This window comes from Microcaecilia unicolor, chromosome 1, assembly GCF_901765095.1.
Source record: "Microcaecilia unicolor chromosome 1, aMicUni1.1, whole genome shotgun sequence".
In the NCBI taxonomy this organism is placed as follows: Eukaryota; Metazoa; Chordata; class Amphibia; order Gymnophiona; family Siphonopidae; genus Microcaecilia; species Microcaecilia unicolor.
This window is the reverse complement of record NC_044031.1, coordinates 107,062,626-107,078,394: the sequence shown is the minus strand read 5'-3', so window position 1 is coordinate 107,078,394 and position 15,769 is coordinate 107,062,626. Positions and strand designations below refer to the sequence as shown.

The following is a 15,769-nucleotide window of genomic DNA, read 5'->3' as shown; positions in this document are numbered from 1 at the left end:
TCTAGCATTCAGCGCATGCTAAAAATGCTACCGTGTCTTTGTAAAAGGTCCACTTAACTGGCTATGGGTTACTGTATAAAGAAAGGACTGACTTTTATGCAGTCCTATTTATGTGGTTAACTGGCCAAGTGACGACTCTGCCTCCAGAATGTCCCCAAAATAGCCGGTTTGCGGTTCGCCGCTAACCGGTTATTTTCAGCAGCACTAACCAGTTGCATGTCACTGAAAATTAGTGGCTAGCCCCAAACAAGCAATTTAACTGGCCAGGAGCCATTTCTGACCGGTCAAATCACTGAATATCAGCCCCCAAATTTTACTTGCCTCCTAAATTTAGGAGCATAAAACGTGGGTGGTAACTGAGGTGGATTTGGGGCAGGGAAAAGTAGTTAGGGGTTTAGAACTGATTTTCAGCACTAGGCTCCCAAATCTAGGTAAATGATTGTCAGGCCTAAATTTATGAGCATAACTTCTAAGCTCCTAAATTAAGATGAATTTTTAGCTGAAAAGTTATGTTCCTAAATTGGTTGAAACTAGGGCACAAATTTAGAAACTTAACTTAGAAGCATAAATGTAAAAACTCAGCCTTTTTTGAATATTGGAACCTATATGTTTAGGGCCTGGCCTGATTTTATATGCATGACTTTGGCTGTGCAGCAACTTTTACACCCAACATTAAACAAATGAATGCCTTGGATTTTAAACAAGTGGGGAAAGTATAAGGAGCTTGGCTCAGAGAATTCTAAGCCCTCTACAGGTGTGTATGTCTGATTGGAAGGGGGAAGAGAAGTGGGAGGACAGGGTACTTCCTCAGAATAATGAAATGAAACAAATTGCGATAACACATCTAACCATTAGATGTCACTGTCAACAGATTTCAAAGGATGTATTTTACCGCTGAGCGGTGGACGCAACAGCGAAGATGACTAAAATGAAAAATAGAAAATAATAAAAAAAAACAAAATTAAAAAATGGGACACAATGGATATAAAAACTTTTAGAATATATTTATTAGCCTTCAAAATGATACAAAAATGAGGTGAGTGGGATGCGACACAGCTGTGTTTCGACTGGTCAGGCCTGCGTCAGGAGTCTTTTCACCATACAAGATCTCTTTCTTTATTTAAACATCAGATGATTAATGTATTCATATATAGAGAATATCATTATTGAATTATGTTTGGAATGTCTATCGAGACGACTCTCAGGCGATCTCTTATGAGATCTTTAATCACTAGAGTGAAACTCAACTCAATGTAGGCTTAGAAAACCTCTAATCAGCGTCTCACATCTGAAGGATAGGTTTTCTAAGCCTATATTGAGTTGAATTTCACTCTAGTGATTAAAGATCTCATAAGACCGGCCGAAACACAGCTGTCGAGTCTTGATCACCCCATTTTTGTATCATTTTGAAGGCTAATAAATATATTCTAAAAGTTTTTATATCCATTGTGTCCCATTTTTTATTTTAGTTTTTTTAATTATTTTCTATTTGTATTTTTCATTTTAGTCATCTTTGCTGTTGTGTCCACTGTTGTTTTTTGTGAAGACTGGTTTGTTCTGTTTTTTGGATTTTACCGCTGAGCTACAGGGTTCCACTGTCCCAAGACAACAGGTATTATTGTGCTTCTCTACTAGGAGGCAGTATACCTAGAAACCAGAAGCAAAGTACCTGGTCCACTCACTAGGTGAAATATAGATCTGAATCACTAAAAACCAGCTCAGCAGAGATGGGGCTGTGGCAGAAGGGAGGAGGTCCATGGTGAAGAAAGCACACAAAGCATGCCTCATGGAATTATTTCTAACCCTTCTGCATGTGTGTCTGTGTGGTGGGGGACATGTGTGGGCATATGTTTGAGCATACATATATCTTATATCTGTCTATGTATCTGTATGCCTGAGGGTGTAGGGAGATGTGGGTGTATGTATCTGTGTTGGCTCTGTGTGTATCTCTGACTGGGAAAGGATGATTTAAATGGAACAATTCCCTAACTGCTAGATTTCAAGTTATCAATTTTTCAATATTAAAGTTGCTGAATCTGCCTCTCAAAGAAATGTGTATATGTGTATGTGTGTGTGGTGGTGGTGGTGATCTAGCCCATTTTTTTAAACCTCAATGTGCCATTTACCCATTTTTCCCCCCACGGAAACTTGGTCCTATTCCACTAACTTTTCATAGAGGCATTTTATCCCCAGATAGATGGAAAGTGTCTTGACTCCTTTTTAAATGATTTCTTTCCAATATTCCGCTGGTTTGCAAAAATTAAAATAAAGCATTTATGCAATTGCCATCACTGCCAACCGCATACATGATTTTGAATATCAACTCCTTTACATCTAAGTGAAATGAACAAGATGTGTGATTGGGATGCTTCAAAGGATTCTGTCAGAATGTTCTGGGTTTATTTCCGTCTCAGACTTTGTATTTTGCCTTGGCTTTTTCACTCATAATGCATATATGCTGAAACAAAACAAGTTTGAAATATGTTAGCAAAAATCACAAAAAAATGAAGATAGCAATGGCTAGTATATACAGCTGAGTAAAATAAGGGACCTATTTACTAAAAGTGTGGTAAGCAGTTACCACATAAATTAGCGTCCAGTACTGCCTACCACATGGGTGCAGCACTTATCATGCACTAATTAGCGCAGTAACAGCTTGCTGCAGCAGGGGCATGATAAGAGTGGAGAATGGGCACGTTATGGACATTGACAGCACTTGTAATTAGTGCAAAATACATTTCTGTGTGTTGTCATGGCTACAAATACCACAGACATACTTGCAGCCTCTCGAAGATGAGGCAGTAGTTGCATCTTTGTAATCCACAATGCACTTATTGCAACCTGACATTCCTTACAGAACCCCCCCCAGCCCCCAACTTGACATTGTGTAAGGGATCCCCTCCTCACCCCAGCAGTCCCCGGCTCTTATAGAAGGGGGCAATGACAATCCACAGATGATCCTGCCCTGACTCTAGACACTAGGGGAAGCCCTGGTAAAAGCCGGGGACCCTGTCAGAGCACGGGAGGATCCTCTGAGGAATGTCAGGAGGGTAATGTCTGGGGTGGGGTGGGGAATGTACTATTTTCTACCTGCAGTCCCTTGGTGCACTGCTAATAATACAGATGCAGCCAGTAATGTGGTTACTATAAATTTGACTTAGAGAATCCAAAATGACCAATACACATCAACAGTAGTTCTGAAATCTATAATTTCTATTTTTGTGGACCATCAGATGGTGGGTATATGAAATGAGTTGTTCTTCAACCAACACCTATATTCCTCATAGTTCCTTTTTCCCTTAATTTAAATTTCCAATATTCAAATTTGTTCAAATATCCAAACTTTTCAAATTTTCATAAAGTGTCCCTAATTATTTAGTTCACATTTATCTTTTTAAATTTCCATCTCCGTACATTCACTGCTGTTTTTCCATGCATTCAGAGAAGATAAATCCAACACAGAGCTACATTTAACATTGAGCTGCATCAGGGAGATATTCCCTGTGAACAAACAATTTTGTATTAATATTATGACCCCTCAATGCATGATATTGTTGCTAAAGTCCACAATACTCACTATTTCAGTAACTTTCACTCAGAGTATCACATGCTTTTCAAAGATGGTGACAGTGTCTGATGCAAGATATATATATTATATACACATATATACACTAGTGGAACCATGCCCGTTTCCTCAACAATGAAACGGGCCCTAGGAAGGATGTCATGTAAGCTTTTATTTTTCTCTCTCCCCTGCCCTCCCTGCCATGTGCAGCAATTCTTCCCTCCCCTCCATGTCCAGCGATTCTCCTCTTCCCTGCCCTCCCGTGTCCTGTGATTCTCTCCTCTACTGTCCTCCCATGCCATCCATGTCCATCAATTCTCCTCTGCCCTCCCCTTCCTCCCTCCTTCCCCTTGATGTCCAGTGATTCTCTCCTCCCCTCAATTTGTACTTGTACCTGAACGTTCTCTGGCTGGCTGGCGCTGGCTTCCTTTCCGTTCGTAACATCTCTTCTGACGTCAGTTCGCCTCCAGCGTTCCCTTCCCTCTCACTGTTCAGCCCTCTGACATCATTACGTCTTGATGCGAGGGCGGGACAGTGAGTGGGAATGGAATGCTGGAGGCTGGCAGACGTCGGGAGATGTTACCAACCCAGGCAGCCAGACATGGAACGTTGGAGGTGCAAATTATTATATAGGATATATTAAAAGAAAAAAGCTGATAGGGCTTAGCCAATGCTGTCACATTAAAGAGAACAATCCAGTTCTTCATTCAGTCCTTTGGGTGCCACTGTTTGTAGCTGAAAAATACAACATTGTTCTTTACAATTTAATATTCTTTTGAAATTTTCAGAATTTGCATAAAAGACTGATTAGGGCACAACTTCATGGTAGCAATCTGGTGCAATATATCAAGAATCAATTTATTCCACGGGGGTTGCACATATATAAGGAACTCAAATTATTTACATCTGAACCGATTTTTTTTGAGAAATGGAATGTTATATTAAACAAATGTAGTTTAGATCTTGCTCATCGTGGAAATGACTTCATCAGCTGAGTTGAAGATTCAAGCCTCGATAGAGGAATTGCAGGTACAACTTCAACATTCCTTTAATGTGGAAGAATTTGAGAAGCAGACGATGGATGAATTACAAACAATGTCTTCTTTTAAATCTTCTCTGAGACAATTTAACATAAAAAATATAGGAAAGATAAGGATTATGCTCAAAAATGTATTTATCCTTGGATGTACAAACAAAAGAATGAAAGAGTCTCTTTGAAACCCTTTGAGGATTCAGATTCTGATTACAGCGGTGATGAAAATCCTTCATGACAATATCCTACATGGGGTAGACGTGATTTTTTAACCTCAACATTATCAGATGAACAAACCTCAAAGTTGGGGCAATTGCAGAGTTACTTATATAGCTACTGATCAAGCCATACTGAATACAGACTCGGCCATAGCTATCATTTCGTTCATTCTATTAACTTGTTTCCAGGAATCTGTTCTAAATTTAGGTTTGGGATTTGTACCCTTTACTCCAAATGACCCTTTTGAAACCCACATAGCCTTCTACAGATGTATATGGAAGTTACAACTGTAAGAATATTTAGCTCTTCAACCATCTGTAAAATACATATCTCTTGTCTCAACTAAATCACATTGGTGTCCACCAGAAGTCATGCATCCTGTGATATTAACTTTTTTGAATCTGATATTGAAGATCTTCAGAGACTGGTGATGAATCAAAACAAAAATAGAAAAATATATTTTAATATATCAAAACAAGAGAATAAAGAATTACAGGAATTATAGCTACGGACAGACTTTAATATAAATAGGGCGTATACGGTTGAAGCAATTGTGCTCCAGTCTAAAGAACAATGTTTAGAAGAAGCTTATAAACAATGGATGTTAACAGTTACAGACCTTTACTCCTGGATCCCAAATGTTTATTGATGTCTACTATATCAAATTTTTTGAAAGCAGCTAAAGATGATGGATTTTTAACTTCTAAGGAATATATGTTCCTTCAAGAATTACACCCTCGCACACTGAAGTTGTATTTTTTTGCCAAAAATTCATAAATCCTTAACCCATCCACTGGGTCATCCTATAGTCAGCACAAAACTGTTTTGGGACCTTTATCTAAGTTTTTAGATGTGCTTTTGAGATCTGAAGTACAGAGTGTAAAATCATACCTCCAGGATATTTCCCATTTTTTAAGAGTGTTGCAGGAAATTCCTATAATCCAGCATGAAAGCTGGTTTGTTACTTTAGATGTGGTATCATGAAAAAGGATCTGTGGAAGCTAGAAGAATGGTCTAGGGTTTGGCAATTAAAATTCAATGCAAAGAAATGCAAAGTGATGCACTTAGGGAGTAGAAATCTACGGGAGACGTATGTGTTAGGCGGTGAGAGTCTGATAGGTACCGACGGGGAGAGGGATCTTGGGGTGATAGTATCTGAGGATCTGAAGGCGACGAAACAGTGTGACAAGGCAGTGGCCGTAAGTAGAAGGTTGCTAGGCTGTATAGAGAGGGGAGTGACCAGCAGAAGAAAAGAGGTTTTAATACCCCTGTATAAGTAGTTGGTGAGGCCCCACCTGGAGTATTGCGTTCAATTCTGGAGGCCGTATCTTGCTAAGGATGTAAAAAGAATTGAAGCGGTGCAAAGAAAAGCTACGAGAATGGTATGGGATTTGCGTTACAAGACGTATGAGAAGAGACTTGCGGACCTGAACATGTATACCCTGGAGGAAAGGAGAAACGGGCGATATGATACAGTCGTTCAAATATCTGAAAGGTATTAATCCGCAAATGAACCTTTTCCGGAGATGGGAAGGCGGTAGAACTAGAGGGCATGATATGAGATTGAAGGGGGGCAGACTCAAGAAAAATGTCAGGAAGTATTTTTTCACGGAGTGGTGGATGCTTGGAATGCTGTCCCGCAGGAGGTGGTGGAGAGGAAAACGGTAATGGAATTCAAACATGCATGGGATAAACATAAAGGAATCCTGTTCCCGAGGGAATGGATCCTCAGAAGCTTAGCTGAGATTGGGTGGCAGAGCCGGTGGTGGGAGGTGGGGCTGGCTGGGAGGCGGGGATAGTGCTGGGCAGACTTATACGGTCTGTGCCCTGAAAATGACAGATACAAATCAAGGTAAGGTATACACAAAACATAGCACATATGAGTTTATCTTGTTGGGCACACTGGATGGACTGTGCAGGTCTTTTTCTGCAGTCATCTACTATGTTACTATGTTATGTTATATACTAAAACATCTCATGATGGAGGCCTGGAAGTCATAAAAACAGTTTTGGATAAAAGATCTATTCCTAATCTTTCATCTGTTATTGCAAAAAAGTAGCGAGATCAACACGACACTTCCAAGACACTGTGGAGGCGAGTAATAAAAATGCTTTATTAAATGAAAGTTAAAAAGACTCGACACAGAGCCGTGTTTCGGTGAAAAAACGCCTGCTTCAGGAGTCTGTTTCTACAACAAACAATCAAAACTGAAACAGAAATCAACCGCAGTGGTGCTAAGCAAGAAACGCTGCGGTTGATTTCTGTTCCAGTTTTGATTGTTTTTTTAAGCTTATGCTTGGATCATTCATCTATCATTAGCCTTTCTAAAGGCTTGATTTGGCTGCCTTGCTTATGGTGTTCCATTCATTGGCTTACACAACAAACAGATTCCTGAAGCAGGCATTTTTTTGCTGAAACATGGCTCCGCATCGAGTCTTTGTAACTTCATTTAATAAAGCATTTTTATTACTTGCCTCCAAGGTGTCTTGGAAGTGTCGTGTTGATCTCGCTACTTTTTTGCTGTTCTCTTATTTTTTTCTATGTAGCAAATGTAGTTTTTCCACTTTTGTTATTTTTTTATTGCCTTGAGTATCCACAGACACTGGCATATAATAAGTTATTATCTATTCCTATAGAATCTCCAGTGATGGCATTATGTCATAGTAAATCAATTGGAGAACGCCTCATGAAGTGTTATAACGGTATAGATGATCAAAGTTTCAAGCACAAACACTGTGGGGATTGCCACTGGTGCACCAGCACCATTGAGGGCCAGACATGGCTTTACCCTGGGACTACTTGTTATAGTTCTGCTAAATTTAGCACAACATGTAATTCATCTTTTGTAATAAATGCTGTAGTTCGCGGTACTACAAGAGAGGTCATGGCAGCCATTTTGCAAAGGTGCCACAAGGGGTAAGAGCGAGGGGGCTCTGCTCCTGCCCCCAACGACCACCACTGGACCACCAGGGATTAAGTACATAAGTATTGCCATACTGAGAAAGGCAAAAGGTCCATCGAGTCCAGCATCCTGTTTCCAACAGTGGCCAATCCAGGTCACAAATACCTGGCAAGATCCCAAAAATGTACAAAACATTTTATACTGCTTATCCCAGAAATAGTGGATTTTCCCCAAGTCCATTTAATAATGGTCTATGGACTTTTCCTTTAGGAAGCCGTCCAAACCCTTTTTAAACTCCGCTAAGCTAACTGCCTTTACCACATTCTCTGGCAACGAATTCCAGAGTTTAATTACATGTAGCCCTGGGGGGGCCCTGCATGGACTCTAGGGGGGGTGAATGGTGCCATTTGTGGGAGGAGTTCCTTGTGGATGCAGGTTGGGAGGGGGAGAGGAAGGGGTGCGATGTGTCGGGGGCTTGGGGGAGGGGGGGTTTTAAATTAAAAAAAAAAATCATATCTGTCTCTGGACCGATATTCAGCCGAGGTCTGCTTAAGCGGGCCCTGGCTGAATATTGCCAGTACTCGCATAAGCCCCGGCACTTCCCCAACACACCCCCTGGTCCACCCCTGACCAGCCCACTGCGATATTCAGCGGCACTGCCTGATTTAGTGTCGATGAATATTGGCAGTTAGGCTGGGGCAGGCAATTTAAGTAGGCCAGAGCCTCTGCAGCCTGCTTAAATCACTCTGAATATCGGCAAATAGATATCTTGTGTCAGATACCATTGCCATCTTTGAAAAGCATGTAATCCTCCAAGTGAAATGGTGCCGGTAAAAGTTACTGAAATAGTGACTATTGTGGACTTTAAAAACTATATTACACATCGAGGATTCATAGTATTAATACAAGATTGTTTGTTCACAGAGAGTATCTCCCTGATGCAGCTCAATGTGAAACGTAGCTCTATGTCGGATTCATCTTCTGTGAATGTATGGAGAAACAGCAGTCAATGTATGGAGATGGAATTGTGAAAAGATGATAAGTGTGAACTAAATAATTACTGTTGGTATGGACACTTTATGAAAGTTTGAAAAGTTTGGATAGTTGAAGAAATTTGCATATTGAAAATGTAAATTAAAGGAAAAAGGACCTATGAGGAATATAGGAAATTTAAATTAAGGGAAAAAGAACCTATGAGGAATATAGGTGTTGGTTGAAGACAATTTGTATACCCACCTTCTGATGGTCCACAAAAACACAAATTATGGATACATTTTACCTGCAAACTTTGCACTCACTTTCTAATTTTGAAAATCACCTAAAAAAAGTTCTCGCTCACACTTGTACCTCCTTATTCTGCAAATATCTTTTTTGACTTAAAAATGCGTATTTTTAAAAAGACAATCACCCCTCCCCCCGTGTTGCAATAGCCAGCCTAACCCTTACCATGGGAAATTCTCCCCAAAAGTGAAATTAATGTGGGAAATAGCAGGCACTAATACTTAAGCTGTTTGACATCTAAAGCACATTAATTCCTGTATTAATTGCATGGCGAGGAATGGGCATTGTCTATGACTTGCAATTAGCCCACAAAACTTATTGAGTGTTAACTGTTAACATGGTAAATATCACAGAAGAATTAACGTCAAAAGGTGACGTTAAGGAGGCAATTCTATAAAACTGGAGCCAACATATATACATCGTGTTACACGCATAAGTATTTAGAATACTAGCATGTCAGCGCTTATTGACACAGAGTGTTGGCTGCTTTGCTTGTAGAGATTTGCTAGCGAAGACTTCAGAAGAGGAACCTTACAATTATTATCAGATGCACTATTGAACCTAGAGACTTTCAGGTCCCCTGACACAGGCACATGCTGAAACACCGTTGTGGCGGGTCATTTATTTTCACAATAAAAGTCTTTGCCTATACTAAGTGGCTCCGGTTTGCAATTTATTGATCCCTTCCAAATGGCCATTTCTGCTCCTTGCCTTCTGTAGGAGATTTCCTGACCATTGGTATCTTGATGTGAAGAGCTGAGGCTCTGAGAGGGTACCAAATATTTTTGCCATACTGGAAATAAATAAAGAGGGAATAACTGAACTGTAGACCTTTATTACATATGAACCTCTCAGTGATGGTTTTAAATTTATAGTGAACCCCTTTCTCATACCCAATGTATTAATTTAAAGGTCTGTTTCAAGACTGGTACAAAGATTGTCACTGTACAGAGAATGACCAGTGATGTAACAGCTCGGCAAACAGTGAGTGCACATGTATCAGACCAAGTGTTGTGTGCCTCCAGTCCTCTCCCTTCTATGTGGCTTACAATTATTTATAGTATTTAAATCTATTCTTTTCTACCATATTGTACTTACATTTAAGTCTCTGAAGTATTCATTGTAGTCCAAGGCATAGCCTACCACAAATATGTCTGGAATCTCAAACCCAGCATCTTTGAGGAGAAAAATACAAGCCAAGCAATAATAATAAAAATAAAAATTAAATATTAGCACAGCATATAACTAGAAATCTTATGGGACTTTTAGTTTATATATTCCCATTAGCAACTTAATTACGAAATCACCAATAATAAGATGCAAGCAGAGGTCCAGCACCGAGATGCAGGCTATCCAGTCTTTTGCATCGAGTGCCACAGGTTTGATTGTCTCCCAGTTGGTGAAAAGTTGTATGAGTGTACTTGATGCAAAGAGCTCCTAGCACTCAGGGAGTGGGTCCAATCTCTGAAGGCTAGAATAACAGACCTGGAGGAGCTGAGACAGACAGAGAACTCCCACCTCCAGTTTGGCAACCTCTGTGCTACCAGAGAGGAGGAGAAAGGTCTCCTGAAGGGACAGCATCACTGTAGAGAGGCAGGAAATGATCTTGTAGCCAGGATCCACTCTCCAGGGGCTGCAACATCCTCTCGCACTGAGGATATGCCTCTAGGGGCTTCTGTTCAGAAGTGAAGGGTTAGGACTGCCGTTGTAGTTGGAGATTCGATCATTACGCATGTAGATAGTGGGATGGCTAGTGGATGTGAGGATCGCTTGGTCACTTGCCTGCTTGTTGCAAAGGTGGTGGACCTCACACGGCACCTAGATAAGATTTTAGAGAGTGCTGGGGAGAAGCAGTCTGTCTTGGTTCACATGGCTACCAATGACAAACGAAAATGTGGGAGGGATGTTTTGGAAGCCAAATTTAGGCTCTTAGGTAGAAAGCTCAAATCCAGAACCTCCAGGGTAGCATTTTCAGAAGTGTTTCCCGTTCCACTCGCAGGGCCCAAGAGACAGGCAGAACTCCAGAGTTTTAATGCGTGGATGAGGCAGTGGTGCAGGGAGGAGGGTTTTAGATTTCTTAGGAACTGGGCAACATTCTGGGGAAGGGAAGCCTGTTCCACAATGATGGGCTCTGCCTTAACCAGGGTGGAACCAGGCTGCTGCAGCATTTAAAAAGGAGATAGAACAGCTTTTAAACTAGAAACTGGGGGAAGACTGACAGTCGCTCAAAAGCGCATGGTTTGGAACAAAAGATATTACCAGAACAGGGAAGATAGGGCATGCTGATAGCGAGGTTGCAATAGAGACCACAGTAGACCAGGTGAAGCAGACTGATTTTCAAGATTGAAAATTATCATGGTCAAGTGCTGAGCAAGTTATAAATAGAAGCAACGTAGTTTGAAATGTCTATATGCAAATGCCAGAAGCCTAAGAAATAAGATGGAAGAGTTAGAATATATTGCACTAAATGAAAAGATAGATTATAATAGGCATCTCTGAGACCTGGTGAAAGGAGGATAACCAATGGGACACTGTCATACCAGGGTACAAATTATATCACAGTCACAGGTGTGAAGAACCCAGTAGATTTAGAGTGAGGAACACTGAAGGTAGACGCCGGAAAGGCAAATATCTACAGGAACCGTGGAGAGACTACAACTCCCAGCTTCCCGGAGTAGGTCACCTGATGCCTGGAGAGGGGCTAGACCATGTAGGAATATGTGAAAGACAAGTGCTGCATGCATTAACTGTCAACAATTCTAGGAGCTATGATGTCATTGGATATAGTGTAATGTCTTGTGGGTGTGTCCGAGTCACTCTAGTTGCTCTGAGAGTGAGTCAGTCTGTGTCAGCATAAGATGGTGTTAGCAATCTCTCTTCAAGCTGTATGATAACCAACTGACAGAATTTTTGTATTCAGTAGTTTTACCATGTCTACTGCAAGTATGATGTAAATAGTTATCTGAAGAAACTGTAAGTAAACATCATTTTTGTTTGGAAGTTAAAGAAGAGAGAGTAATTGAATCTTTTATTCAAGAGTCTGTGTGAAAGAGAGAGAGAGAGAGAAAAAAAATGGGAGTTAGCACTTCTAAAGCTCTGCTGCGTATGGGCTAAATCTGCTGAAGTAAAAGTCTATTTTTCATTTCTCCCCATCACATACCAGGGTACAAATTATATCACAGTCACAGGTGTGAAGAACCCAGCAGATTTAGAGTGAGGAACACTGAAGGTAGACGCCGGAAAGGCAAATATCTACAGGAACAGTGGAGAGACTACAACTCCCAGCTTCCCCGGAGTAGGTCACCTGATGCCTGGGGAGGGGCTAGACCACACAACAAGTCCCATGATCTTATGAGGGATTCACGTGGCCAATTCAAGGAGGGTAAGCCAGACTTCAGGTCCCAGAGTTCCCAAGGGAAGGGCCAGGACCTTGTTAGGCAGGCTAATGTTAAGGATTGGCAGCTGCCGGGAATTAACAATTTAGAAGAAGAAGCAGAGTACATGGAGTGGTTACCAGCAGAGGAGGAAAGAGAGATTCAAGGGGTGGATGCAGAGCCTGGAGAGGAACCCATGGACATTTTGGCCCTGGCTGAGGTAAAAGGAGAGAAACGTAAGGACTTCCTAATCTCTTTGCTAGATAGTTTAAGTCAAAGGTGGAGGAGGGCACCCTAAAGGGAAGAACCTTGAAAGGGTGGATGCCTGAACCTGCCTGGGACTTGCTGCAAGTATTTGAATTTGTCTGAAAGGCTAATATAAGCTGGACTTTGTACTTGAGCCAGACCCAAGTGGGAGGATACCAGGTGCTCAAGGGCTGGTATGTGAAAGGGTGGGGGTCCCCTTAACCTCAGGACATTTGCTGAGGTGAGGGCATCAAAAGCTTGAGTTAAAAGATGGTACTAGATAAATGAACTTTATTCAAGTGAAGGAGTTTTCCTTAAAAGACTGTGCTTAGTGAAGGAACTTTAATAAGGCACATGAGGATACTGGGCTGCTGAAGGAGCTTTATCCAAGCACAGGGGCTTCCTTATAGGACTGTATTGAACTCTGTGGGAGACAAACGCCTAAGGACTTGAGTGCCGGAGATGAGAAGGCTTTGTCTGACACCTTTTATAGAGTGGAGGCTCTACCTTGAGCCTATATGAACTGAGTTGTTAAATGCTATGATGCCTGAGGAAAAGCCTATCTTGGAAATAAGAGAGTTTTGCATTCATTAACTATTATGATTTTAAGTTATTATTAAAAATTTCTGCATAAAACCCCGGAGGAGTCATGTCCTTGGATTGGCAAGTGGCCAGACTACCGGGACGCATGGCGGATGGTGACACAGGGTAGATCAAAATGGTGGAGAGGTAGCATTATATGTTAAGGAGGGCCTTAAATCAAATAAGACTAAAAATTCTGCAAGACACAAAACATATCTTAGAATCCCTATGGATAGAAATTCCATGTGTAAAGGGGAAAATGATGGCAGAAGTGTACTACCACTCACCTGGCCAGGATGAACAGACAGATGCAGAAATGTTATCAGAAATTAGGGAGGCTATCAAACTGGAGAACACAATAATAATGGGTGATTTCAATTACCCTGATATTGACTGGATAAATGTAACATCAGGGCATGAAAGAGACAGAAAATTATTTGATGAAATGAAGGATTGCTTTATAGAACAGCTGGTTCAGGAACCAACAAGAGGAGGACCTAGACCTTAGTGGAGCACATGATCTGGTGCAGGAAGTAACGGTGCTTGAGCTGCTTGACAAAAATGATTATAACATGATCAGATTTGAGATAAGCTCTGGAGTACACACAGGAAATCCAATGCATTAGCATTTAACTTTCAAAAACGAGACCATGATAAAATGAGAAGAGCAGTAAAAAAAACCAAAAAACAAAACTTAGAGGAGCACCTGCAAAGGTCAAAAATTTACATAAGGCATGGGTACTGTTCAAAAATGCCATCATGGAAGCCCAGGCTAGATATATTCCATATATTAGAAAAGGAGGAAAGATGGCTAAACAGCAGCCGACATGGTTAAAAAGTGAGGTGAAGGAAGCTATTACAGCTAAAAGAAAATCCTTCAGAAAATGGAAGAAGGATCCAACTGAAAATAATAGGAAACAGCATAAAGAATGGCCAGTCAAATGCAAAGTGCTAATAAGGAAGACAAAGAGAAACTCTGAAAAGAAGATTGTGTTGGAGGCAAAAAGCACACAGTAAAAACTTTTTTAGGTATATTAGAAAGAAGAAGCCAACAAAAGAATCAGTTGGACTGCTAAATGACCGAGGGGTAAAAGGGACACTCAGGAAGATAAGGCCATAGCAGAGAGATTAAATGAATTCTTTGCTTCGGTCTTCACCGAGGAAGATGTGGGAGAGATACCAATGCCAGAAATGGTATTCAATGCTGATGAGTCAGAGAAACTGAATCAAATCTCTGTAAACCTGGAAGATGTAATGAGGCAATTTGACAAATTGAAGAGTAGTAAGTCACTTGAACCTGGTATACGTCTCAGAGTACTGATAGACTTGAAAAATGAACTTGTAGAACTTCAGCTTGGAGAAAAGGCGGCTGAAGGGAGATATGATAGAGGTCTATAAAATAATGAGTGGAGTTGAACGGGTAGATGTGAAGCATCTGTTTATGCTTTCCAAAAATACTAGGACTAGGGGGCATGCGATAAAGCTACAAAGTAGTAAATTTAAAACGAATTGGAGAAACCTTTTCTTCACTCGACGTGTAATTAAACAAACTCTGGAATTCATTGCCGGAGAATGTGGTAAAGGCGGTTAGCTTAGCAGAGTTTTAAAAAGGTATGGGCGGCTTCCTAAAGGAAAAGTCCATACCATTATTAAATTGGACTTGGGGAAAATCCACTATTATTGGGATATACAGTATAAAATGTTTAGTACTTTTTTGGGATCTTGCCAGGTATTTGTGACCTGGATTGGCCACTGTTGGAAACAGGATGCTGGGCTTTGGTCTGTCCCAGTATGGCAATATTATGTACTTATTAGTAATAAGTACTTAATCTTTAAAACCAAGCATGGTACCAATTTTTAAAAAGGGTTCCAGAGGTGATGCGGGAAATTAGGCTGGATAAAGGTGAACTGGTTGATATTGTGCATCTGGATTTTCAGAAGGCGTTTGACAAAGTACCTCATGAAAGGCTCCTAAGGAAATTGGAGAGTCATGGGATAGGAGGTACTGTCCTATTGTGGATTAAAAACTGGTTAAAAGAAACAGAGAGCAGGGTTAAATAGTCAGTATTCTCAATCGAGAAGAGTAGATAGTGGGGTTATCCAGGGCTCTGTGCTGGGACTGCTGCTTTTTAACACACTTATAAATGATCTAGAGATGGGAATAACTAGTGAGATAATTAAATTTGCCGATGACAAAGTCATTTAAAGTTGTTAAATTGCAAGAAGACTGTGAAAAATTGCAACAGGAAACAGACAAGATGGAAGAGGACTTTAAAAAAAATTGGAAGAATGGTTTAAGGTTTTGGCAGCTACAATTTAATTTTAAAAAATTATGAATTTCCAGTGGAGAAATCCAACAGCCAAATACCATTTTGGAAGCTAAGAACAGCAGTCATTAAACTGAAGGTGTGTCCCCAGTCTGCCATCAACAATCAACTCTGATTTACTATTGTAATTGTTTTTCACATTTTCAAACAATACTTACAATCTGGCCTGTATCCATGACCCTCTTGTGTTCTCTTCACCAGCAAACTGTTATAAAAAAAACAATGCAAGCAGTTTAGAA

At 40.6% G+C, this 15,769-nt stretch overlaps 1 protein-coding gene across 1 annotated transcript in view; it reads right to left on the bottom strand.

Moving 5' to 3' along the window:
• Positions 1–275: 275 nt before the first annotated feature.
• PRTFDC1 (phosphoribosyl transferase domain containing 1) overlaps positions 276–15,769 on the bottom strand; it is a 147,898-nt gene continuing 132,404 nt past the window's right edge. The window contains exons 7-9 of the mRNA XM_030199290.1: positions 15,689–15,735; positions 10,100–10,176; positions 276–2,458 (exon numbers count right to left, since the gene is read on the bottom strand). Coding sequence (XP_030055150.1) covers positions 2,411–2,458; positions 10,100–10,176; positions 15,689–15,735 — 172 coding nt within the window. The 3' untranslated portion in view covers positions 276–2,410. The remainder of the gene's footprint in view (positions 2,459–10,099; positions 10,177–15,688; positions 15,736–15,769) is intronic.